The 25,655-nt window shown below is 44.9% G+C and overlaps 2 protein-coding genes across 2 annotated transcripts in view; one reads left to right on the top strand and one right to left on the bottom strand.

Moving 5' to 3' along the window:
- Nucleotides 1–12,141, bottom strand: part of LOC110978450 (uncharacterized) — a 22,608-nt gene extending 10,467 nt beyond the window's left edge. Inside the window, exon 1 of the mRNA XM_022233463.2 lies at nt 12,059–12,141. The gene's annotated coding sequence lies outside the window, so the exon portion shown is untranslated. The remainder of the gene's footprint in view (nt 1–12,058) is intronic.
- Nucleotides 10,741–25,655, top strand: LOC147795878 (sperm-specific sodium:proton exchanger-like). The gene is made up of 20 exons (XM_087130616.1): nt 10,741–11,090; nt 12,088–12,317; nt 12,769–12,934; nt 13,458–13,574; nt 14,045–14,315; nt 14,980–15,123; nt 15,712–15,965; nt 16,555–16,742; nt 17,140–17,280; nt 17,688–17,846; nt 18,564–18,830; nt 19,800–19,991; nt 20,626–20,827; nt 20,983–21,131; nt 21,856–21,981; nt 22,528–22,626; nt 23,076–23,252; nt 24,027–24,164; nt 24,425–24,541; nt 24,660–25,655. The coding sequence occupies exons 1-20, from the start codon at nt 10,853–10,855 to the stop codon at nt 25,092–25,094; spliced, it is 3,810 nt and encodes a 1,269-aa protein (XP_086986742.1). The 5' UTR covers nt 10,741–10,852; the 3' UTR covers nt 25,095–25,655.

Here is a 25,655-nt window from a genome sequence, read left to right as displayed (position 1 = left end):
GACAGTGCTAGGGTGGACTATAAATGGTCCCTTGACTAACAGAGCACCCCAGCGGGCTACCACACACTATGTTCGAGGAAATCTAGAAGCGCAGGTGGGACGTTTCTGGAAGCTTGATACTGGAGATGCTTCGGTTTGTGACTCACCTGCAATGTCCATCAATGATAAATAGGCAATGGCTATTTGGGAGCTTTCTCTGCATGTGGTAGACGGGCACTACCAGCCGGCCATTCCCTTCACGGTAGATAACCCTGAATTGCCAGATGACAGAATTTTGGCAGAGATGCGACTTGCATCCCTCAAAAAGCGTTTGACTAGGTATCTGAGCTTGCATGACCGTTACACCACGGAGATGAACAATTTTTTTGGAAAGAGGTTATGCACAAATGGTCTTTGGTGACATGCTGAATGCATCTCCAGGTGGAGTGTAGTACCTTCGACACCACTACGTTCTTAATCCATCAAAGCCAGAAAAGCTTCGTGTGGTCTTTGACTGCGCTGCCAAGTGCCAAGGTCGGTCCTTAAATGCTTCTGCTCCACAGGCGCCGGACTTGATGAATAGACTGATAGGAGTTCTCTTGCGATTTCGAGAAGGTCAGGTTGCTTTAATGCCAGACAGCGAGCAGATGTTTCACCAGGTCGGTGTTCTTGAGAGGCACAAGGACGTACATGTATTCAGGTTCCTTTGATGGCCAGGTGGTGATGTATTTCAGCCACCAGAGATCTACCGAATGACTGTTCATCCATTCGGCGGGGTTTTGAGGCCGAGCTGGGCCAACTTTGCCCCTCAAAGTACGGCTGACGACCATGGTGATAAGTTCGACCATAACGTTGTAGAGACTGTGAAGAGGAACTTCTATGTCGATGATTGCTTGAAGAGTGTCAATTCAGAGGAACAAGCAATCAAAACAGTGGGGCAACTGACACAATTGTGGAGGGTTTTGTTTGACAAAGTGGTTAAGCAACTCCAGAAAGGTCCTGGAAGCCATCCCTCAGCAGGAGAGAGAAAAGACTCTTAGAGGCGTAGACCTGGCCCGAGAATCACCACCGGCAGACTGAGCTCTTGGAATCCACTGGGATGCTGAAGATGACACCCTGGGAATCAGTTTGCGTCCAAAGCTCTGAAGTCATACTCAGCGAGGTCTGCTAAGTATCATGTGCTCGGTCAACGATCCACTCGGGTTTTTGTGCCTCTATGTTCTTCGAGCAAAGTTACTCCTACAGAGTGAATGCATAGCACCCCTGAAGGTAACGACGTTCCCAAGACTTGAGCTGTCTGCGACTGTGCTTGCTGCTCGGCAGGACGTTATGCTCAGAAAGCAGACTGATCTGGATAGATGGAGGAATGGACCTAGATTCCTTTGGCAAAGCGACAGTCAATGGCCTATGGAACCGGAAGTGACAAATCTGCTTGACAAGGATCGAGAAGTGAAACGGGAGACAACCTGTCGAGCTGTTGATGCTAAGGATAACGCCAATCCAACTGATGAGCTTATGAATAGGTATTCCTGCCGGCTCAGTCTGCGTAAGGCAGTGACATTGCCCCTCCGTTTCAAGAATTGGTTGACAAATGGCAAGCCGGTTTGTGACCATTCCTGGCTGACGGTTCGAGAGCTCAAGGCAGCTGAGCAGGCTATCCTGAAGCATGCCCAACATAAGAGCTTCCCTCAAGAAATCAAGGATTTGCAGAAGGGCTGTACAGCTGTGAGAAAACATAGTGCCATTTACAATCTGAGACCTTATCTGGACGATGATGCTATTTTGAGGGTAGGTGGTAGGCTACGACTTGCTCCTATTGAAGAAGTCTGCAAGTTCCCCTCCATTTTGCCCAAAAATCATCATGTATCCTTCATGAGTTGCTTGCAAGTCATGGTGGAAGGGATCATGTTCTGTCTGTTGTTAGGAGGAAATATTGGATTCCGTTGGAATTGGAATGCGTTATTCGTGGCGATGAATCAGATCCAGACAAGGTAAAATTAGACACAAGTTTTTGAGATTTCTTAAAATTTTCTCAGTTTCTGCGATGTCTTCCATGGTTTCCAAATATGAAGAGGGCAAGCAAGGACGGAAGGGGGTGCGAATGTTTTACTCAGGGTTTGAGCAAATTTCGATTTCTCCAAGGTCTTCGACTCCTCAGAGCTCTTCCCAAATTCCCAATTATTTGTTCCCTTGTTTTAACGTATGTTTTAACTTGTCATTGCACTATACTGTTCCAGACCTTTAACGCCCAGCTCCTAAAACTTTGCGCCCCACCTCCTTTGCTTGTACTCCTAAGCTCCTCTAACTTCAGCCTGGTTTCCATATGTTCATTTGTAACGCAAACGGTCTGCAAGACGTCAAGACGCAGACAGTCGTGGAAGAGACGCGGTGCGGCGTCATGCTACCCCCCCCCCCAAAATGGCGCCTGAAACTCGGAACATTTTCGCCAAAGATGCCTTTTTAGGTGGCAATGCTGCCTCTTGAAGCCAAACTGACACTCCAGTTTGATATAAAGAAATATGGAAGAGTTGCGTAGCACCGTGATCAGAATATTGATAAGAATCTAATATAAAATCAGTCCTCTCAAACAAGTAATTGCCGAGCTTTCTGTATCTGAGTAACTTCTTCAGGGCAAGCAGATTCAGTAGAACGCGATACGAAAATCGTTGAAATTGTGTCATCGCAAGGTCGCATTTGGTGTGTGTGCTTTTGATACTCGTATGAGCACATGAAAGTCACCTGTTATGTACTGTACTTGCACATGGGTCTTTGGGTTCCTTTTCCTCCCTGTTGCCCTGGATGGAATCTGTAAAAAAAACAGCCACTTTTCAAGAAAACATTCAGGTGCGTGTATCTCGGAGAGGAGCACAATTCATTATGGACTGTTAATAAAATTGAAAAGAGGTAAATGTTTTTTCATCAAAATGTCTCAGTGTAACATTACATACGGCTAAATTTAGCTTGAGGAATTTGCCATCTCCATTTTTTGCAACTGAAAGAGAGAAAGCATAAGAGGACATTCATCTGTGGATTTAGATGTATTGGAAGAATTTGTATTGATAAATTATTATGTTGTTAATTTGTAAGTGTCTACATGACATATCACTTACCACAGAATGTGTCAATTGTCAATCCCCTCAACCCTTACTTTGGATAAAGAGGCATCCAATAGTTGCTGTGCCTGACTCATTGGAGGTGGACACGACCCACCTCCTGTTGCTTGAATTTGCCATTTCCCATTGCCAAGGCCTACAGTACAAATTGTAAAGGTCCCAATTTTCCCCTTTTTGGGGGGGGGGGCGTTAGCAATAGTGCTATTGTCCGACCATGTCTAGGCTTAAGTGTTTGAAAAGGGGCAAGTCAAAGGGTCCTAGTGTCAGTGATTCAGATTTTTCACAGGCTCTCGTTATTTGTTGTACACTCGATCTGCATGATCGCCACATGGCATTACGCTTTTAGGAGATTGGTTGATCTTTGAAGTATCGATTCTTAGCCTAGGTTACTTCTCTTTTTCAAATAATCTCTCACAGATCACGCAGTTAGATAAACAGAATGTGCATCGAACAATCATATCATGGCAATCGTGATGTCAAGGTCGGTATACTACAAATCTAAACACGAAGCCTAGCAACATAGACAACCAACGGAGAAAAGAAGGTTCAACAGTAAAAAAAAAAGACTAGCACTATACTGTATGTTTATAGGTTATTGGCTTATTTGAGAATAGGCTTACGAAGTTACGGCGTGCTGTTTGTGAAGTTTTGTGTTGTCAATGAAAAAGGTTGGGTGCGAGAGCCACCTTAACTGACCGCGAACAAAACTGGCGCCACCATTAGTTAAAGTACTCACGCCTTGACTTGCCCATTCACTAGTTCCCAAGCCGCCAGCTTATGCTTGTTCGGTAAGCTTCACTCCTTTCATTACCCCCTCGATGACGGGCTTTTTTTATTAACTTGGCTTGCTGCTATAGCGAGATCCATTTCTGCAGTAAATGGCGTCGTTTTTTGGGCACACACCGCGGACTCTTCACTTTTGTCCACCATTTTTTTCACTTTTCTTCACTAAGCCAGAAAATAAGCAGACGATACGCGCGCATCTTTTTTTCTGTGCTTAGCTTAGCAAACGCTGGTGAAATTCGTTTATGCTTAAGTACAATTTCCGTACTATAGCAAGCAGAAAAATTTGCTTACGCTTAAGCAGCTGTATGAAATTGGGCCCTGGTCTTCACCTCCACACTCAGAACGAAACCCTCCTTGTCCGGCATGGTGCGTATCACTCTCCCAAGCGGCCGGAATTTCCTCGGAACAGATGTATCAACTACCAGCACCAAGTTTGCAAAACGGACGTCAGGCTGAGGGCGCACCCATTTCCGTCTCTCTTGCAGCTCCATGACCTTTGCTCTGTGACGTCTGCACATCACGCATTTGCCAACCATTCTTCTGATTGCTGAGTTGTCACCAAGCATCAAATATTTTTGTTGAAGGCATGCGAGTACATGGTTCCTTCCACTGAGCCCAGATGTTTCATGAATGTGGCTTAGGATCAGGGTGGAGACGTGGTTGGCCTTGAAAAAGATGGCGGGTTGTTTAGCATCAACTGGTAATGAGGCCCGCCTCAGCCTTCCCCCACCCCTTAACAACTCTCCGTCAAAACCGGGTCAACTTTGTAGATTGAATTGGCTTTCTTCGCTCCTCTGTTCCTCTTGCTGCTTTCTGCTTGATTTTTATTCTGGATAAGGGCTCTGATCTCATCAGCATATGCTTGACTCTGTGCATACTGCAAGATTTTCTTCTTTGCTTCTTGCACTTCTTTCAAAGTGAGGGCACCTTGTAGATTTTGTTGAGATTTCCTGATTTGGCGCTTGGTTTCAGCCATCTTCCAGATCTCAACAACCAGCAGACCCCCTTCTTTAGTTGCATCCCGTCAGAGCAGTGCTCAATTACTTTGTCAAGTGCCAGCTCCTTTGTCTCACTTGGCTTGATAGCACTGGCAAGACTAGCCCTTTTTACCTCAGGGTCTTCTAATTCTGCCACTTAAAATTTGCCGAGCTCTCGGGGTCTTGGCCATTCATCTTCTGACTTGAGCAGGAATTCTGGGCCATTTTTCCGTCTGTATGAACTCCTCAACTGTCCTGCCTCTTGAACAGATATCAGCAGGATTTAGAGCTGATTCAATATGGCGTCATTGCTTCAGGCTAGAACCATCAAGGATGATGGTCACTGCTAGCCTGTTGGCAACAAATGTCTTGAACCTCGTTGTTGTACTGTTGATATAACACAGCACTGACATGCTATCGGTCCAGAAATACGTGTTTTCTACTTCAAGCTCTTTCTTGATCATGTGGTCAACTCTTGCTACCACTGTCGCTGCTGTCAGTTTCATTTTTGGAAACGTCACTTGTTTGAATGGGACGACCCGTGACTTACGCATCAGGAATGGGCGCTTTACTTCTCTTTCATCATCCACTCCGAGCGTAAAAAAGAGGGCGTGTTTTTTAGTAAGTTAGTTTTTTTTCACCGCGCTCGTTATCTGCCCGAGTTGAAGTGCACCCCAAGCAGCAAAAGAAAGACAGATAGTAGTATACAAATACAGCATAATTTGAGAGGAAGTAGTGGGAATTACTGGTCCCGAGGTGTAGGTCAGCTTGACTACCTCCCTACGTAATTACTTGTATTCACAAACGCCATTGTTGTTTCTCAGCTGTTAAATTTCCATGTAATGATAATGTAGTGCAGATGTACATAGAAACAGGGCTTCAATAGTCTGGTGATGACATACGTTTTGGGTCTTTACTGTAATAGTTATTAGGATACAACTCCAGACTGGTTCTGTAAAGATTACATGACACAGACTACATATTTACGCGGCGTGTTCCAGAGGAATATTTGATGCTACCAGAAAAAACACTACTGCACGGTAGCGAGGTGGATACTCACCGCTACGATGTCACCTGGTCGCGTATCATTTTTACTTCCGAGACGAAAAGTGGAAATTGCCAGAGACGCGCTCTGATTTGCTTAGGGATATTTATGAGATATAGTAATAAGTTTTCCAAGTCTCCATATAAACGCACGCCTATGTGACGTGATTACAAAAAAACACGCCCTCTTTTGTTCCGCTGGGAACGGTTAACGAGATCAATGGCGCGTTTGACGCAGAGCACGCTCGGTATGCGTAACGAATTTATTCCTTTATCCTCGGTAGAGGGAACGGCCTCTTTTGGCGAGTCCATTGGAGCTAATTAACGTTAAATATATTTTTTTCGTTCAAATGCAACGACTATTTATCATATCCTACCCCTGTACATGCTGAAAAACCTGGTTTAGTCACTTTACAGCCAGGGCCTCCCCTAGCCAGAAAAAAAAGTTTTAAAAATCCAGCCGGCCTCCAACCAGCCTCCAGCCAATTCACGTAGGACTGTGTGCTAAGTGGCCCCTTGTGTACAATCTAATGGATTGTTTACAAAACGGTGCCTGGGGCAGACAGTGGAATGTTTCTTATCAGTGACAGCTTTCTGGGACTTGTCAGAGGCCTCTTTCGGTTGTCTTTGAAGTGTTATTTTGGTTGGCGGGTGTTTTGGTGGTGGTATGGCTTGGCTGGCGCGTGGCGAGACCCCCCTCAAATTGGGATAGCCTGGGAAAACGGCCCCCACGGTACTGTGATGTACTTTTGGTGGTTTGTAAGAACTGTAGAGGCAAGGGGACAACCACTGAAGCATTAATATACCTTAAGGACGGACTCAGGGCTCTGCAACCCTGAAAAATGAAACGGATTCAACTGGCCAGTCCGCCCCCGAAACCGTGTGAGAAGAAAATTCATACCGGGTCGCAGGGTCTTTCTGTACACGCAGCAGGCTCGCAAGAATCCGCTTGGAAAACTTACTACCATCTGTCTTTCTTTTGCCGCTTGGGGTGCACTTCAACTCGGGCGGATACACTAATCTCGGGTAGGAAATGGTGCCATAGCCAAGCTCACTGGGATCAGCAAAGTGCTGTATCTAACTTTCGTTCTTAAAACCAGCAGGTTTTAGGCACTTCGATCGCTATCTCGAACTCTGCCAGTCTTGGGAGCTATGATTGCCAATTCTGCCACTCTTTTCTCAGCCAGGTGGAACTTCTTCATCCTATTCCAACTGCATACGACATGAGGCTTGCAGTAGTTGTTTGGATGGAAGCACAACTAAGGATAGACATCCCAAGGGCTCAAAACAGAGGTGACAGTAGATAAAATACCTCTTCTTGTTGGTGGTCTTTCTTTCATTTTTATCTTGTCTCCGAACTCATCATCTTCTATAGACCACATCATTCCAGACGCTCTCTCAACTGGCATGCTGCCTGCATCAATGTTTGAGCTTTCAAGTTTTTGCCCAATTCTTCTTCTGGGACGTACTCCAGATGCACTCCTTCCTGTTGCCCACCCACTTTATGGGGTGGAACCCCCCCCCTTACTGCACGTTTCTGTCAAGCCTTTGACAAGCTGAACTGCCTTTGACTCTGTTGGGGTAGAGTACAAGCAATCACCAACATAGAATTCGCGAAGGATGATGCGAGCAACTTCTTCATTTTCTGCATGGTCGTCTGCCATCTTCTTTAGCGCGTAGTTTGCACATAAAGGAGAAGAGATCGCACTAAAACAAATGCTTTCAACGGTTTCTGGATGTCACCATTGTCACATTAAAGCAGCCTAAGAGATCTCTGTCCTCCTTTAGTACCAATACTTGAGAGAACATACCCTCAATATCAGACATTAGAGCAACGTTATCTTGTCTGAACCTTGTTAACATACTAAGGAGGCTGTTGGGCAGGTCCGGCCCTTGTATGAGCTGTATGTTTAAAGAGGCACCTCTGTAGTTGGCTATGCAGACATACACACCCTCAGCTTGTTTGTGTGGATGCATGACATCACGAGGAGGAAGATACCATAATCTACCATCATCCCTGTTTGCCTCTTTGTCCGGAACCCTTTCCATGTACCCTTTGCTTCACATGGACTCCATGTAGCCTGTGTATTCCTTCAGACGATGTTGCTGTCTTCGAAATCTTCTTTGTAAGTAGGCTGCTTTTTGCTCTGCCCGTGGTCTGTTGTTTGGCATTCTTGCTCATTCCTACTTCATCGTGTTTCATTGGGAGTGCAATCTCACAATGGTCACCAACCATTCCGATGGAACTCTTCACCTTTGGGGAAAAGTTCAAATCCTGTTTGGACTTCTCTGGCCTGTCTTCTGTAATTCTCACATTGGAGTCATGGTTGAAAGGGTCTGCAGCAGTTCCTCAACGTCTGCTCTGGCTTTCACAGTTATTTTCTTGACCCAAAAACCTGCCAAGTAAGGACTGATCGGCAAGGAAAGGGCCACCCTCTTTGCTGTTGATTATTTCAAGGGGCTCCTTAACTTTAGGAACGTTGTTTCCAATCAACAGCCCCACCTCAGCATCCACATGTGGCAGTTAAACTCTGTCTAAAAAATACTTCCACTCCTTCAAGTCATCCTTTGTGAGGATATCTTCTCTGGCTACTTGCATTTGTTTCTGAGTGTAGACTTCTGGCAGACTTATGACTGTCTCACCTTGCAAATCCACATTATTTCCAGATGCAATAGTACATGCCCCTTCACCACTTTCTCATCAGTCAACGTTTGCACTTGTGTGTTGACTAACTTCCTTTCTCTGCAAGCAGGGTAATCACTTCTTTAGCACAAAAGACTGCATTACTGCCAGAGTCTAAGAATGCATAGGTTGTGGTCTGCATTCTTGGCATTCTTGTCTTTCTTGACCTGGCACAACTCGAGGAGGTGATTGTCATGGGCATGTACTGGAAATTGTTAGGCCGTACTTAACATTGTCCTTCACCGACGTTGTTTTATTTATGTGATTCTTCTTTCCTTAAGAGGCACCGGCTGTGCTGATCGGTGTCACATCTGGCTGCTGGGGCCCTTTCCACTCCTTGCGCAATACTGTGGGATGCCACCGTCGACAGATATTGCATTTCTTTCCTTTCTTACAGTCTCTCGCAAGATGTGATGAGGCTTGCAAGCTCCCAAAGCACAGCCCTTTGCCACGGCAGAGCTTAATCCTATCCTTATATGGCTCGTAAAATGGACGGGGTATTCAGGAAAACGATTTGAAATTTTTGAACTAAATCCTTGGAAATGTGTCGTATACTGACTTCTCTCTGACTAAAACTGTATTTGTGAATGAGAATAATAACGTGCTTGGTCGGTCTTAACAAACATTTGAACCGGTCTTAAACGCACGTTTTAGATCGGCCATGCATAAATGATGTCATCCATTGCTTACGCCCCATATAATACTGCCTTCCGTATACGGCCTAACGAGCAGTAATATTTTAGACCGTATTGTGAAACTGTTTATATCCACCTCACGGAAGAACTTCACAGGAAAACTGAGAGCACTGGAGTACAAAATCAGTATAATTATACTGCAGGCGTACAATATTGATTCGACATATATCTGCTGAGTGCTTCAGGGTTACCATACCAGCTAACGGTCACGACTAGAACCTGCGGTTTTCAAATCATTACCCCGCTGATCGAAAAGTTGAAATCAAATTCAAAAATCCGAATGCAGATCTATTAAATAAAGGGAGTCACAGGTGGAGATTTTGAAAAGATACGGCGCAGTGTACATAAAAGGAACGTATAGTGCGTCGCTTGATGGTCGTTCAAGATCCATGGGTGTTACCTCAGCATGAGTGGTCAAAGATGCGGGATGCAAAGCACTAATCAAGCCCCATTAGGGTGTAAAATCAACAAAGTTCAGAAACACTGGAATTTCTCTTCCTTGGTCTTTCCAACTGTTTTCAGTTGTTTGTGGGTTAGCCAGTTAATTATTCCCCTAAAAAAGAAACTCATCCCCGAAAGGGGACAGTCTTTCAGCCTGCACATCGATATTTCACGGTATCCCTCAGACTTGGGCAACCAGGACCATTTTTCAACAATTATTTCATCTACTCTGTCCTGGGATGGAAGCCCCCAAAGCTAGGGATTTGATCCTGGCTTATATTTTCACAATCCTCGATTTTTGGGGGGGCAAAACAATCTCCTTTTTCAAAAGAACTGTGGCGTTACATGTATTTTATGCTAATAAGCACGGCAGATTTAACACTTTATAATGTACTGCACCCTGAGGAGAGCTCACCCTGGCCCATTTTCCCCCAAACAGTGAGGCATTTTCGTGACGCGTTTAATAGTAGTAGATCTATGTATTGTAACGGATACGGGAGTGCAACCGTTTAGAGAATACTTCCAGCTTTGTGCAGATACCTCAAACTGATGTTTAACCGAGAGCAGTGGGAGGGTAGCGACTTTCACCTCATCAGAGCCTCGTAGACAAATTATTAAAAACACGTTAGATATTTGCCGCAGCTCTACGAATGACCAAAAACTTTGGTCAAATCTGTCTGTCAAAATGAACTGTGGCGAAGAAATATAGAGCAAAGATGGTATAGAGTACCGAAGTGTGACGTCTCTGTGAACCAGAAAGTGCTGTGCAAACGAATGGAGTACGCGCACGTGTTGGTTCACGCGCTGGTTCTCGCGCTAATGCCTCTTACACACTAACTGTGCGCGTGACGTATTCACTTCGGTACTATATGTACGTAACAATAACCAACAGCATCCCGGCGCACGCGCTTCTCTATTGGCAACACGCGTCCTAAAAATTGGAAGAAAACAAAGTATTCCTTACCGCGCGCGAGCGTGCTTGCTGTTGCATCAAGTTCAATAACAAAATTAATTTAGATAATGTTGCAGCGGCCCGGCTGCAAAGGCCAGAGCATTGAAAAAGCAACTGAAATATCCCTACCCCTCCAAGGACGTCCAAAAGAAATTCAGAAAGAATCTTAACAAAACTACTTGATGGCACCAGATTCTGGACTAGGAATTTCGTTCTACGTGGCCGTCATAGCGGTGGTAGCGGCGCAGTTTCTCAGCCCGACAGGGGGAGCGGTACCGGCGCACGATGTAGCAGGCCATCCGGTGACACCTGGGCCCGGTGGAAATGTCACCGCTGGGAATGGCACGGCACCAGTGGAGGACCATAGCCATCCACCACCGTATGAAATCGTCTTTCTCTTCGGTTCATGCGTATTTGGAGGTAAAGTACGCTGATGTACTCTTTTCCCCAAGTAGGCCTTATTGGCGTAGTTTGAAGAGCCGAAGAGTTAAAGTTTTCGACCTGGACAGACACGTTTTCAGGAAATGACTTTTTCTCAGAACGACTCTTTCAGCTCACGGACTGGTAAAATATTTCACATTCGGGCTATTGGCCATCCCGCAACTGATTGATTGTTCTTTGTTATTTTAATATTATAAGCCGTTCAGTCCCCACTTTCTAACTTTCTCCTGATTTTCTAACTGATAAGCCAACCATGCAAATTTGAATCCATCATTTGTCATGTGCTGGCACTTACACACAGCTTCCCTTCATAATTTTGCTCAAAACTCAAAATACTGCCCTTTCTTGACAACATCAACCCTACAGTTATACTGAGGACGATGTCATAGTCATCTACCAAGGTGCATCCAAAGTGAAAATGTACCTCACCCTTCTATTGTAGGAATAGGGTCCCCAAATTTACAACCCCCGAAACTTCAATGAACGGCTACCATTTTTTCAACAATTAGAAAAATAGCTCTTGGTATCCTAAAAACGCAACGAAATGAAAGGCTGGCTTATCTTTACCTCCATTACTGCAGTCTACAGTTGTTTTCGGGATACAGCCTCAAGTCAGCATGCTTTGTGATTAAAACCCAGTTCAATAAGATGACTAAAAAATTACTTTAAACGATAAGAATGGAATAGGCTATTATACAAAAAATCCTAAGGCAGTGACCAATGTCAGACTATAACACCATGCAAAATAGATATGCATTGAAATTTTAAGTCTGGTTTCAGATCTGAACATTAATGGTACTGTCCTGACATTATATACCATGAGCGAAAACTATTATTAATACAGATAGGAAAAATCTGGTTCTTCGACTTGCAGTCCTCAGAGATTCCGCAGAGCAAACGTCGTTTAAATAGGGAAAATGCAATCTAACCAAAGCAAAGAAACTTACATGTAACGATGGACGATCCGTCCTTACAGCTCTCGTGCGGACGCTCTTCCAGAAGATACCCATACCTTACACCGTGGTCTTGCTCATCCTCGGGGTAGGGCTGGGCCTGCTGTCCGAAAAGGTCCCGGAGGTAGGTGACTACACTACCTCGGTAGCCCACATGGACCCGCACTTGCTACTGCACGTATTCCTGCCCGTGCTCATCTTCGAGTCGGCCTTCGCTATGGACGTGCACACGTTCATTAAGAGCATTGTACAGGTAAAGGTGACTTCGTACCTCATTTCCACTTCATTCAAAGGAGACGTGCAACGTAAGAGAAGGCATAGTGTTGAGAGTAGGAAGTGGAGGGCATCCGTAAGATGAAGAGCTTGCCAAGACGGCTAAAAAACAATGGGACTTACTCGCAGTGTGTGGAAATCAAGTTTAAAGAATTAGACACAACAAGACAAAGACGAAACACACAGCATATACAAGGGCAGTAACATTATATGGTGGCTTTGGGAGCAAACAGCATGAACTACCCTGACAACAAAAACAATTATTGTGGCATCGTTTCTTTGTCTCTCGATCGATTTCGTGAATATCAAGAATATTACCTTTGCGAATTATAAGTCATGGTGAATTGGCCCGTTTACCTTCTTCAGCACAAAGTCTTAGCAATACGAACTTGGGCACAAGGTTGATTTTCGTCCTCGCCATTCATTATCAGGTATGCATACTGGCCATTCTAGGACTCATCTTCGCTTCGGCACTGACGGCAGTTTTGGCAATGTACGTCTTCTCCTACAACTGGTCGTTCAGCGTGAGCATGATGTTTGGTGCCATCATGAGTGCAACGGATCCCGTTGCCGTGGTGGCGCTGCTCAAAGATCTCGGTAGGTTGCAGTGCTGCGCACGTCTTTCAAAGTCCACGTCTTTCTGGATTAGTTGATGCACAATGTCAGGCGGCACTGAACCCGGAGCTGAAATTAGCTATTACATAGAATGTCGTCGTCTGCTCCCAAGAAATAACAGCTGTTGTATGTTACACTGAAAACCAAGGCAGTTCTGATGAGTCTCCGTCCGTTAGCCAACTTCGCTGGGCATCGTTTGAATAGTTCTAATCTCCAGGTTATATTTCAGTCCGTTTATAATGATTAATAATGTGTCTTCAAATCTTATAAAGACTTTAGATAATGTCATGCAGCTATGCATATGAATAAAAATACGGAAAAGATGCATTGGCACGGGGTAGTTTGCTGGTAGATAACTGATATTTGTGTATATAACAACTATAAAATATTCAAAGAAGTCATAAAAAGGGTGCACAATATTGCGGTACACGTATTCAGATACCCAAGCATAGTGAAACACCCTGGAACATTTCTCAAGAAACTACGTTTTTCCTGAAATGCACAGGAGCATCGAAACAACTGGGAACCATAATCGAAGGCGAATCGCTCCTCAATGATGGTTGTTCTCTCGTCATCTTCAAAGTCTGCAGAGATATCTCGGTGCCAAATCATGGTGCAACCGGTAAGTCTCTGCTGGCCAGATGACAAAGAAGTTGGTTAAGACTCGGTCCAAACTGGAGGGCGTTCAAGCCAACCTCTTTGGTGTGGGATCAACTTGGACTCCAAGGGCTGCGTTTGCGTTCCTTCACTAGCCCCTGGTTGTACGCTGATTGGCTATTCAAGATGAATATACATAACGTAAAGTCAATCGCGGGCGTATTTCAAAAGTTGCACGCTCGCGCCCACGTATTCTCTTGCACGCCATGCGCGCATAAAGTTCTTATCTAAATATACCAAATAGTGGGACATTTGAATTATACAATACCGGGGGTTAAATCACACAAGGCATGGTGGGAACCAACATGGCGCGGCAAGATCGTACCCATGGGAATGAGGCTGGTGTAGGATGGGACGACATGCGTGCATGCATTCTGTATTTAGCACTGTCATGATATCAGGCCCTGATTTTCTGACTCAACTGTGCTTCATTAGCATCCAGTGTGGCATTGTACTTTCTTCGAGTCGCCCTGGGAGGTCCCGCCTTCGGCTTTGCCATGGCCAAGGTGACCACTGCCTGGTTATCCTACATCTTCAACGACGCCATGGTGGAGATCACCATCACGCTGGCCTCCACCTACTTGACTTTTTACTTCGGTGAGTCGGTGTTGGGCGTGTCCGGGGTGCTGGCTGTCGTGGTTCTTGGGCTCATTGTTAACGCCGAGAGGACTGCCATCAGTCCGGAGGTGGAGGTTTTCTTGCACAGGTAAATGCTCCAAAGGCACAGCTCTGTCAAATTTTCGGCGGTAGATACAAAAGTCATGCGGCCACTTTCGCGTCATTTTCACCCGTGTTCCTCCCGCGCAGCGCAGGAACGATACCCCCTTTTGCACGTTTTAGCAATAGTTTCAAACTCGTCGTTCGCGCTACTTCTCGCGAACCGGTACGCCGCGCAAACCGTGATCCGTCCGTAAATTTCTCCTGATAATAGTGATGAGCTTAAGACTCTTTCACATTGTGCATTCACTCCTTATTCGAAAGTCTGATAGATATTTAGAAGTGGGCAAAATAAGGGAGAATTGCGCTGGTCAGTGGTATTCTGAGCAATCCAAGTTTGTGAGTATGACACACTTTTGCTGCAACGGGTTCGAAGCCTGTCAACACCTATAGTAACGGTTAAAGCTTTTGTCTCTAAAGTTGTTTATTTTTCACACTTTGGAAGCTTTCTGAGCGTCCCATACCAACTCTAAAGAAAATGAACTTTTATTTAAATGGTTTATAACATCACTAGCTTGTCACTATGCAATTTCATAAAAGAATCCGTGCTTCGAAAAAAAGGAAAAAACTCCCTTTAATTAGTCCCAAAAATGACGTAATTTAACGTTGTTTACAATTAATAAAAAGGAAAATTTGCCTCTCTCGCCGCGCAGATTCTGGGAGATGTTGGCTTACCTTGCCAACACGCTCATCTTCATGCTCGTTGGCCTGGTCATCATCAAACACGCCCTGGCGAATGTGGAGCCCATTGACTGGTTTTACGTGTTTGCCCTATACGTTGGTGTCAACATAATACGGTGAGTAACCCCACTATCGCGAACAAGTAGCGGCCTGTTTGGGGACAAAGCGGAAGTGAATACAGGAAGTACTCTGAAGTTAAGTTTTATTTCTTTCTTGTTAAATACAATTTCCAAGATTTTAATGTACCTTTATGAGATAATGTTAATTGGTTCCTCTATTTTTACTAACGCCTGTATGGACTTTCATTGAACACCGAATACCACATTGCAGAATCAACTTGAGATTTTTGACAGATGGTGAGATTATCCCTGCAAATCTTTTCCGTCAAAACTGAGATCGAATGGGTCTACAGTAATAAGCGTGACCAAAAAAAATTCTTGTTCACATTAATGCTACTGGCATTTTACTCTCTAGCATACTGACAGAATGCAGCGGTATATTTGGATATAATTAATGTGACGTCACCGTTTTGTCCACCTTTGGTGAGTCCAAGGCGGGCTCTTAGAGCAGCAGTTGGTACGTCTCTCTCAGCATGTGCCCTGCCTTGTAACTGAGGAAGATCTAGACCTACCTCTTGACACAAAATTCAGACGCGGATTCATTGTCTTTTTCTCTCTTTTCCCCCTTTTTTTCTTTTACCTTAGGGGCTTTGTCATCGCAGTGTTTAGCCCCATCCTCTCCCGCGTCGGGTACGGGCTCAGTTGGCGCAACGGGGTCATCATGACGTGGGGAGGCCTCCGCGGTGCCGTGGGTCTGGCGATGGCCCTCCTGGTCACCCAGTCCGAGGAGCTGGACTCCCAGGTCATTGGCAGCAAAGTGCTGTTTCACACGTCGGGAATTGTGGTACTCACGCTGGTCATCAACGCTACCACGATCCAGTTCCTGCTGAAGCTTCTGGGTGGGTTTCCTTCCCTGTGTATTATAAGCCCAAGAGCGACAAAGTGAGGGCACAATTTTCTGAGCAACGGAGCTCTTTTGGCTGTAACTGCACTTCGCCGGTGACGAACGACTATGAAATGCGTTTGTTACGGTGGCTCAGCCACCAATAATGAATAAAAATGAGCACTCTCCAGTGTCATGGCCCTTGTCAACCGATGAGGGGTGCTTCTGCTCAAGGTGGATTGTATCCATTAGCTTCTGAATTTCAGCTTTCAAGAGCTTAGACAGTTTTTCAGGGATCAGTGCTTCGCATCTTTCCTATGTCAGCTTCCTTTGCTCGGTTTGAAAGCAGACACAGCAGCAAAATAAAGGGTTTTCTAATTTTTGTGTTGTATGTTAGTGCCACACCTTATTGCGCAAGTGCAAAATTTCTGATTCCACGCATTTTGCCATTTCTCACTGCATTTTACAGTTTAACAACTTGGTAAAGATACACAAGTATCGTGCTCATAATGGTGTTGTTTGATTTAATAAGCCAATTTAGGTAGTCACCGCCATGTGTGTATTAAAACACTTGTAATTCTGACTTATTTTCCTCCTCTTAAAAGGTATGAGCGACATATCCATACCGAAAAGGCTTGCTATGGCTAACGCTGTGAAACGCATCCAGGAGGGGCAAGCGCGCACCTTTGCAATGCTGAAGGCAGACCGCTTCCTGGCTGACGCCGACTGGAACATTGCCGTGAAGGCAGCCGAGATCCAAGACCCGTACAAGACGCTAAATGAGGAGGAAGGGGTAGGGGTTAAAGTCCTTGGCAGCTGAAAGTTCTCTTTTGGCAGCACGCGAGATCAGTTTCGGTTGGTCGCGATAAGTGGAGTTTACAAAAGATTCTACAAGAAATGCAAAAAGCAATGACCAACATGTATTACAAGTATATTTCCTATTAAGATGGCATTGAACTAAACAGAGGGACTGACGCACTTGGTAGCACTGGTTTAAGTTGTGAAAACGTCAGGGAAAAATGAATTATCGGTCATTAGAAAAATTAAGGACATCTGTCCAGTTGCACTGAGATTATGACATGGTCCCTTTGCCTTCCTGCTTGCCGCTTTGGATTTTTCTCGTGCACTCACTCAATTCACCTGTTTGTATTGTTTTCCGTGACGTTGGAGTTCTTGATTATTTGGGGCAGATGAGCAAAGAGGCCATGAGTCTTGCCCAGCGGTTCAGCGTCTGCCCTAGCTGCCACACCGACGTACCCAATGAGCCATCGCCTTTAGAGTACGCTGAGATGATGGACGAGGCCAGACTGAGAATGCTCAAAGCGGAACAAGTGAGTCTGGGGCCGTGGCCGAATAGCTAGGCTGCAGCCTGAAATTATACAGGAATCTATGGTAGCCGGTGCAGTAAGTTCCCACAAGCCACAGCCAAGTGATTCGGGCGCGACCTCGTTCCGGAGCAATGCATTACCTGGACGCTTGTGGCATTCGGCTGCATGCTGAAGCCTTACATCATAACGGCCGTTGTTAGTGGAAATGGTCTGTAAGAAGTCTGAAATATTTCTTGGTGAATGGAAAGAACCATTGAAAAGCATTATTCCCCATAAAATACTACAAATGCCTTGACTTTCCCGTTGTTGTTTAGTTTGTCTAAAAAAATCAATAAAGATAATGTGCTTAACTAAGTCTAGCTCCGCATTATTCCTCTCTGAGATTTGACCAATTCCTGTGATTTGTATAGGTAAGCTACTGGAAGCAGTTTGAGCACGGCATGCTCTCCCGGGAAGCGGTCCGCGTCCTGGTCGGTTACACAGAGACGGCAGCTGACGAGGAGGGAGGTTTCATCAGCGTGTCCGACCTGAAGAAGAACTGGGAGATCAAGGGAATCTATCCGTACCTGGTGAGTTAAGTGGCAGAAATGCTGAGACTATTTTGATCTTCGCAAAGACTGTGGTTCCCAAACTGCTTGGATATTCTATGGAAAGGGGTTGCGGTTACGCCGTGTGGATAGATCTCTTTTGGAACAAATGTGGTTCTGGTAACAACTGGTGAGTGTACGTGTGTACTCGACGTTTCGACCAGTTTGGTTGGATGTGTAATTCTATGCTAGATAGAACGTCCTCTCCTATGTATAAGCACGCTACTTGACATGTGTATTTATTGTACAAAGAATCAGAGATATTTTTACAAACTTGCTTTATATCTGGCTGCGTATACCTTCAAGAAAGATCTCAGTGAACGGGTGTGGTAATTTTGCCCTTGGTGGGGCAATCACGTAATTAAGAAACAACAGCTATACCATAATGCTGACGAGTTGGCGGAAGCATTTTTCTTGTGGGAAAGGGGAACAAACATATTGCGCTGGTCCTGTAAAACAATACCTTGAAAGCTACTAACCAATTACTATTCATGATTGCATTTCAGTCCAGGGACAGGTTTCAAGTTCCAGGGAAAGGTCCAATTGGCCGGCGGACTGGCTCTCATAACATTTTTAAGGTCACAATATCAAATCTTGGCTGGTAAAGGGCACCAGTGCACGTATAACATTCTGGCTACTGCAGGTTATGCTCTCAGCTAGAATTCATAACCTCTTCTCTTTTTTACCCCCCCCCCGCAGAAACGCAAATTGGAGGAGATTGTCCGGGGTAAGAAGACCGAGGAGATCCCCGAAGCACGCTTCGCCCTCTCCCGCCTCATGTTCAAAGTCAGCAGCCACGTGGCCTTTGAGGTCAGTATCATGGCAATCATCATACTCAACATGATCCCCATCATCATGGCCTTCGTGGTGCAGGAAGAACACCCGTTGTACCCTCAGTACAAACCGGGCCTGAAGATCAGCAATTACGTGTTCACCTCCATCTACACGCTGGAAGCCATAGTCAAGGTGAAAACAGATTATTGTAGGGTTTCCTTGTCGAACATGCCTCCAAATTTATGGCACATACTCTGTGTTCAACCACGCCTGGGTCTCAAACTGTCTTAGGGGAGATAAATGGCACTTATTTGAAACGGTAGGGTTGAATTGCAACTTAGAAAAGCAACATCAACATCATGAAGTGTCCTTTGTGTCAACCACATCACGTTCCTCTACTATTATTGACACTGTGCACCACGATATTGGTCAGACTGTGGTTTTCTTAACGACGGTCTCAAGCAGAAGTACCCCCTCACCAGTTGACAGGAGTCATGGTGGTCGGGAGTATTCATTTTGTTGGTAACAATTCAACCATAACGCGTGCATTTCATAGTCAATTGTGAACCAGCGAAGTTCAGTTCCGACCAAAGTAGCCTCTGTTGCTAAGAAAATTGCGCCCTCTGTTGGTCCAGCTCCAGGCTCAACTGTTCGAGAATCCTTTTCATGACTGGGTGGATCTGGGTTTGAGGCTGTATAATGACACAATCCTCCAAAGAAAGTTCGCTTTTGCAGTTTGGCGTCAAAGACAAGAGATTTAATTTGCACGCAAATGTGTGCGTTTGGTGAACTTGATAAAAGCTGGGCCGAATTTCATGGCGCTGCTTACTGGCCGCAGCATTCCGCGCTTACGATCTCCGTGCTGCGCTAACTGCGATAGCAGAAAAATTCTGCCCTAACCATTCAAGCACAAAGTCCTTAGTTACGGGATGTGCGCATGCGTACAATCCAAATTCCTCGCCAACCTGTGAAATACGTTCGCCATTACCACAGAACTTTCTGCTACGGTAAGCGCCGATTTTTCGCTTGGGTAAGCAGCGCCATGAAATTGGTCCCTGACCGCATTCCTACACGACAAAAGTTACATCGTCTCAATTACTCACTGAAAAGTTGTCTATCATGACATAAACCACCGTCGGTCCAACTGTTTCACTCGACCAGGTGATCGGCTGGCGTAAGTACTACATCTTCAGCAACTGGAACAAGTTTGACTTCTTTATTCTGGTCATGTCTTTCATCGACATCATTCTCGACGAGACCATTGGCGACAATAAGGGGTTTAACCCCTCCCTGCTGAAGGTGGTGAAGCTGATCCGCCTCCTCCGGGGCCTAAGGATGCTCCGCCTTTTTAAGGTAATTAGGTATACCTCAGCCTTGGGCACCCTACCAATATGTACAAAAAAAAAGAGCCTTTGATGCCACACAACCACAGTTTCATCTAGTATGTGACGCGTGAGCAGTACCAAGACCTTTTCCGAGGAGCAACACTTGCGAGGGAGGAAGCTGTCAGTATTTTTTTTTCAAATAAGTAAGCTGTCAATGGAGGGTTAGTGTGGCTGCCATCTTGCAGGCCAAAGCTTTTGTTCCACAGCGTATGCATAATGGAGGTTTCCCCACGACACAAAAGAACTGCCCTGCAAGATGACTACCGCGCAACGCCTCCACAGTGGAGCGGTCAACTTTCCTTTATCTCTTCCTTTCCCACGTTTGTTTATTTTTCGAATTATCCACGGGTCCCTATCCGCCTTAAGCAGATGCCCCCATCGGTTTCAAAAAGTCATGATTGTCGGGCGTGTTCATTTTGTTGGTAGTTATGCTACTTTTAAAACCGCCCTCATTTTCTAGTCGTTCGTGAACCAGCGAAGTTCAGTTCCAACCAAAGAAACCTCCATTGCTGAGGAAATAGCGCGTTCTCTTGGTCCAGCTGGAGGCCCATACCATCCCCCTTACTCGAGCTTCCAATTACGTTACCCTCGATCCTGTATAGGTTCTTCTACCGAAGCTGGTCAACTTCCTCAATGGCCGCATCAACCTGCAGCTCTCCCTAGGTTATGACGTGGGCAAGGGCTTCGTGCTTGGCGAGGAAGAAGTCAGCAAGCTTATTGACCGACTCGTCGACAACGACAACATTCTCAGCTACCTCAAGAACATCTCGGAGACCAATCGGCTAGAGTGCATCAAAGAGCTAGGTGAGATGTTTTGTAGAAATAAGAACATAAATTTAACACACCGTTGCAGATTAGAAAATTGTCAAAATTGGGGAAGAAAGAACATAAAGAGCGGCGCAGTTATCAGTATCATCGCTTCATAAAGCTCGTCGATGTGCCTACTCTAATACACGCAGGAATGTTGCAGCGTGTACACCCTGGTATTGCCGTGTCGGTCAAGACCAGGCAATCTATCCGGACGGTGTTAAACCACTCTCGCGACACCATCCGAGAACTGCAAGGGGCCGGCTTGATTGACGAAGGCGAGGCTCACAAGTTAGAAAAGGTTGGTAACATGACATGCCTATGAGGAATAGATTCAATCGGAGACTTTGTACGCTGGTGGCTCGTGCTCAGAACTATTCACTTATACTCCGAACAACAAGCGCAACCTCACAACTGGTAAAACACCGGTAATGCTGCCACCAATTGTCGCAAGGTCACTTATCAACATCAAGATATTTTGTCTTTACTTGTGAAACCACATCACTGGGTGAGTCGCTGGAGAAGTTGTATAAAAGCGTTGCATCGTAATACAAATTAAATGTTGACTCAGGATCTGCGAGAACGAATACAGTAGCTTTCGAACATTCAGTATGCTCGTTGACACGATTAAAATTGATTCAAAACTTAGAGTAAAGGCCGATTCATACTTGGTGCAAAAGCAAAAGGAACAAAAACGCGAATTTGTGACGCAAGATCAAAAGTTCGCTCTGCAAATTCGAAAAATTGAACACATTTTAGTTAGAGCGAGATATTGCTGTAATCTTTAATGACGTCAAATGCACTTCGCTGTCACGTTCGCCTCTAGGATGAACCGACCTTAAAGCGATACACGATGTTGAGTACGTGTACACGTACCTACCTGTACTCACAACCACCTTCACATTGAGTCCCGCCCCTGTGCAAAATGTACCATGGGCAATTAAGGTGGAGGCCCAGACTTTTGGGGGCTACGAGACAAACGTATCACAGGTTTGAAGGTTTTTGTAATTTACTTAAACTGGTAGGTTGTAGAAATCAAGATGAAACAACTGATGAATGCACCGGCCAGCATTCCACCACCCCCTCCGGAAAACCTACTGAAAAATGTACCGTGGATCGAAGGAGACAAGAAACTCATTGATTTCATCAAGGTAAAGATACTTTTGTTTCACTGACGTTGGGTATTTTTTTAATCATCTGCAAGCTAGGGGAACAGTAAAAAAAACTTCGATCAGGGAATTGTTATTTCTTTTGATAGACATTATTTCTTTTGATGGTGGCCTTCGCAGTGACGAAATTGGAACTGGGAAACACCATACAATTGGGCTCGTTTTAAAGACTTTGTGTTGAGACGTTAGGAATGCTTGTCAAATCAGTTTCTGTGTCAACCTATGAAAGATCAACTGGATGAAGTAGCCGACATTGTACTTGATCAACTCGAGTAGAAAGAAGACCGCTCGTGAATATTGAGTCATTTTACATTTAGAAAAAAAACGTGTCCGTTATCAGTGCAAAAAGTTTATTAATCTCCCTTGCATAACCGGTTGCTTGTTCAGTTTTGACCGACGCCCAACCGTTTAAATATGGAGCTAATTTGAGATATCTGAAAGTCGAACGTAGAGCAAATTGTTATTCAGATAAATTTTGACCAAATAGGGATTCCCTTTCCTTATGAATTTTGTTACTCCTTTTTACAGGCACGTGCGGAGCTACTCCACTTTGACTATGGGGATGTGATTGTGAAGGAGGGTGACAAACCCAATGGAATTTATCTCATCGTGTCCGGACTTGTAAAGGTAAATACCAGCTCTGCAACAATCAAAACAGTCTTCAAATTCGATAAGGATTAGTCAACGTCCACAGAACAAAAAAATCCAAACTATACCGGCCTGTACAGGTATGCATTTTGAAAAACAAAAAAGTTCCTGATGTATACATGCCAAGATACAATTAATTTGTTTCTTGCAGCAGTTACAGTGTGGTTAATGCATTATGTATGTGTTTGCATCGGATCTGAAACTGTGATAGATCGGAATGTGCTAAAACCCAGTAGGCTCACAGCACTAATGTCATCCTTAAATAGCATGTCCACTCTCTTCAAAGAAAAGGGAACAGAGGCCGTGATAATTTTTCATATCCAATGAAGAACTGCTATTTATAAGCACGTGCTTATACGCGCGAGCGACTGTTTGGAGATCTCATCTTGAGGCGTCCAACGCATCCTTTCTGTGAAACCAATCAACAGCTTTTTGGTCAGAGTGAGTATCTTGACCATGAGCTCGCCAGTCACCACTCAGTGATGGCGGCGAGCGGCCATGGCCGTTTCGAGGACTATCTCTCTGTCGGCAACGTCATCGGTGAGATGGGTGTGCTGACTGGGAGGCCGAGGAACGCAACAGTTCAGTGTGAAACAACCGTACAGGTAGGCCCACTTGGGATTCCCTGTACCCATCTCAAAGCTTCTTGTTTTCGACAGAGGGATAAACAACACTGTTGAAACTAGTGTCAATGTTAGACGCCTTCCTTGTAACACTTTATGAACGTGTTGAGCTAGACATATTGTGGTGTTGTCTTCAACATATCCGTGTTGATGTGTCAATAAATTTAGACACAATTTGGGTGTTAATAACAAGACTTTCTGAACAGTGAAACACACTTATTTCCCAAAGGTGTTTAATTTGAAACGGTAACATGTGAACAGTTAACGCAAAGACGCGTTTATAATGGACCTTTTTTACAGTGACGATACATGCTAATCGGTTTTATTAATGTTCTTGCCATGCCTCCAGAATGCTGTAATATCTTCATCGCTTTCGTTTCAGACTTAGTATAATATCACAGGAATTGACCGCAGGGTGGATTATCAATTTGTGGTTTCCGCAAAGTGTGTTTTGTAACTTAATTACAGCGCCAACATGCCATATTATTGCATGTTATACCGTTTTCACGGCTATTCTCTTCTGCCCACAGTGGAAAATAATTATGTCAGAAACTATTTGACTTTTCTTGCTCGTTAGTTTCTCGTTGGTTTCTCAAAGTCCACAGTTAGACAGAGACGTTCCGTCTTATAATGACTTGGTGCCACGCACGTGACAGGACAGAATATAATCCTCGCTAGATATCAATATTCTGACTGTGTGGTAAAAGACCCGTTTTCATGCACATGTTCACTGGGTTGTATCCTCGTCGATTTCAGGTTTATTTCATCAACTTGGAGGACATGGAAGTGGCTCTGGAGACCTTTACCTTACACCCGTCGCTTCTCTATCGGTTGTGGCGCATCATTGCCATTCGTATTGCGACACCTTTGATGCTCGAGCAGATAGCGTACCAGGTAAACGTTTTCGTAACAGGCGTTGGAATTCAGGATTGTCGATGCAAAGGCGAAGTTTAAACCCTACACACTCCAACAATATTCATCAGAGTTCAGCACAACAAACATCTGTCACGATGCGCCCCCCCCCAAAAAAAAAGCCTTGAGCGAGTGCAAACTGTGCAAGAATTTTGCGATAGAAAACGGCAGTTTATCATGATTATTAGATAAATCACTGTTGTATGGTCTTTCGAATGAGAAGGCTTTTACTTCACTTACAGGGCTGGACTCTAGAAAAGATCAAATTACACTTGGAAAGAGGCTACTTACCTGACTTGGAGGAGGAAGGGTATTCCTTTGAAATCGACGATAACGTGGATGATGTAATCTTGATTCAGGTTTGTTAATCGAGTACTGTCCTCACACGTAATGCATAATCATTATGCGGGTGTCACCGGGCTGTTTAGGAAACAGCAAATCTGTATCTTGAACAAAATATCTTGGTTTGTTACACAGGGCAAAGCAACTGATGCTCACACCCGTGACGAGCTCTGCGCCCCGCATGTCATCCCGCGCTCCGTCCACCGCCTCACGTTCAAGAAAGACAACCAACACGAACCCAAGATCCTTGTTGTGCCGAACCAGACGATGACGCTGCCGGTTCTCGACGGTGCAGTCAGCGCCCACGGCTCCGTGATATCGGTGGCCGGCATCCGCAGCAATCTGTGTCTCCGCCATGCCTCCCGACTCCGCCTGCACAACACCCAGTCCGGGATCAGTAGCAGCGGTGGGATCAACAAAGATTCCTCCAGTGCCAAGAAACTCGATGGTCCCCTGCCACCCCCTAAGGGAGGATTCCCCCTAAGAAACCTTGAGCCGCTTGATCCTATCGGGTATCCCTCCCCCGTCAAAGGTCAGAACGGTATGACTTACGTGGATGACGCCGTCTAGGTACAAACAATTGCTCTCCTGGTAAATGCACTGAGACCAAGAACTAGCCAACGATTTGATAGAATGAACCCAAGTCAGAGTGCTCCTCTGGGAGACTACCAGAAAACACGAAGTTTAACTACACCAACAGAGGATATTCGAAGCTTGGACAAATTTTAACCCTGTGTATTGGTTGGAACTCTGAAAAGGACGTGTAAGATCTGTCTCCCGATGACACATATACATTGTATATAGGTACACAAACGGTTGATATATCTCTGAGCTGACTATGACAGTTTCGCAACATTTCGCTTTTCTTTTCTCTTTTTTGACATAATTACAATCACCTTCAAGCTGAGAATATGTCTGTTCAATTTTGCTGGGCTAGAACAAGCAAGGGTAAAGCCTATCCTCAAAGAGTTCAAATAATTGACGTCCATAGCTGGAAATAGATATCTAAAGCAATAAGGGCCTGGGCAAAATCTCTTATATTGATAAATCAAATTCTGAAGGCTTCCAACAGAACACTTTGTAACAAGCATTACAAAAAAATAAATAAACAACCCAATTGTAAAACGTCAA

This window comes from Acanthaster planci, linkage group LG20 (genome assembly GCF_054643075.1).
Source record: "Acanthaster planci isolate LZ-2023a linkage group LG20, COTS_SCS, whole genome shotgun sequence".
NCBI lineage: Eukaryota > Metazoa > Echinodermata > Asteroidea > Valvatida > Acanthasteridae > Acanthaster > Acanthaster planci.
Note: the sequence above shows the minus strand (reverse complement) of the source record. Positions and strands in the feature narration are given on the sequence as shown.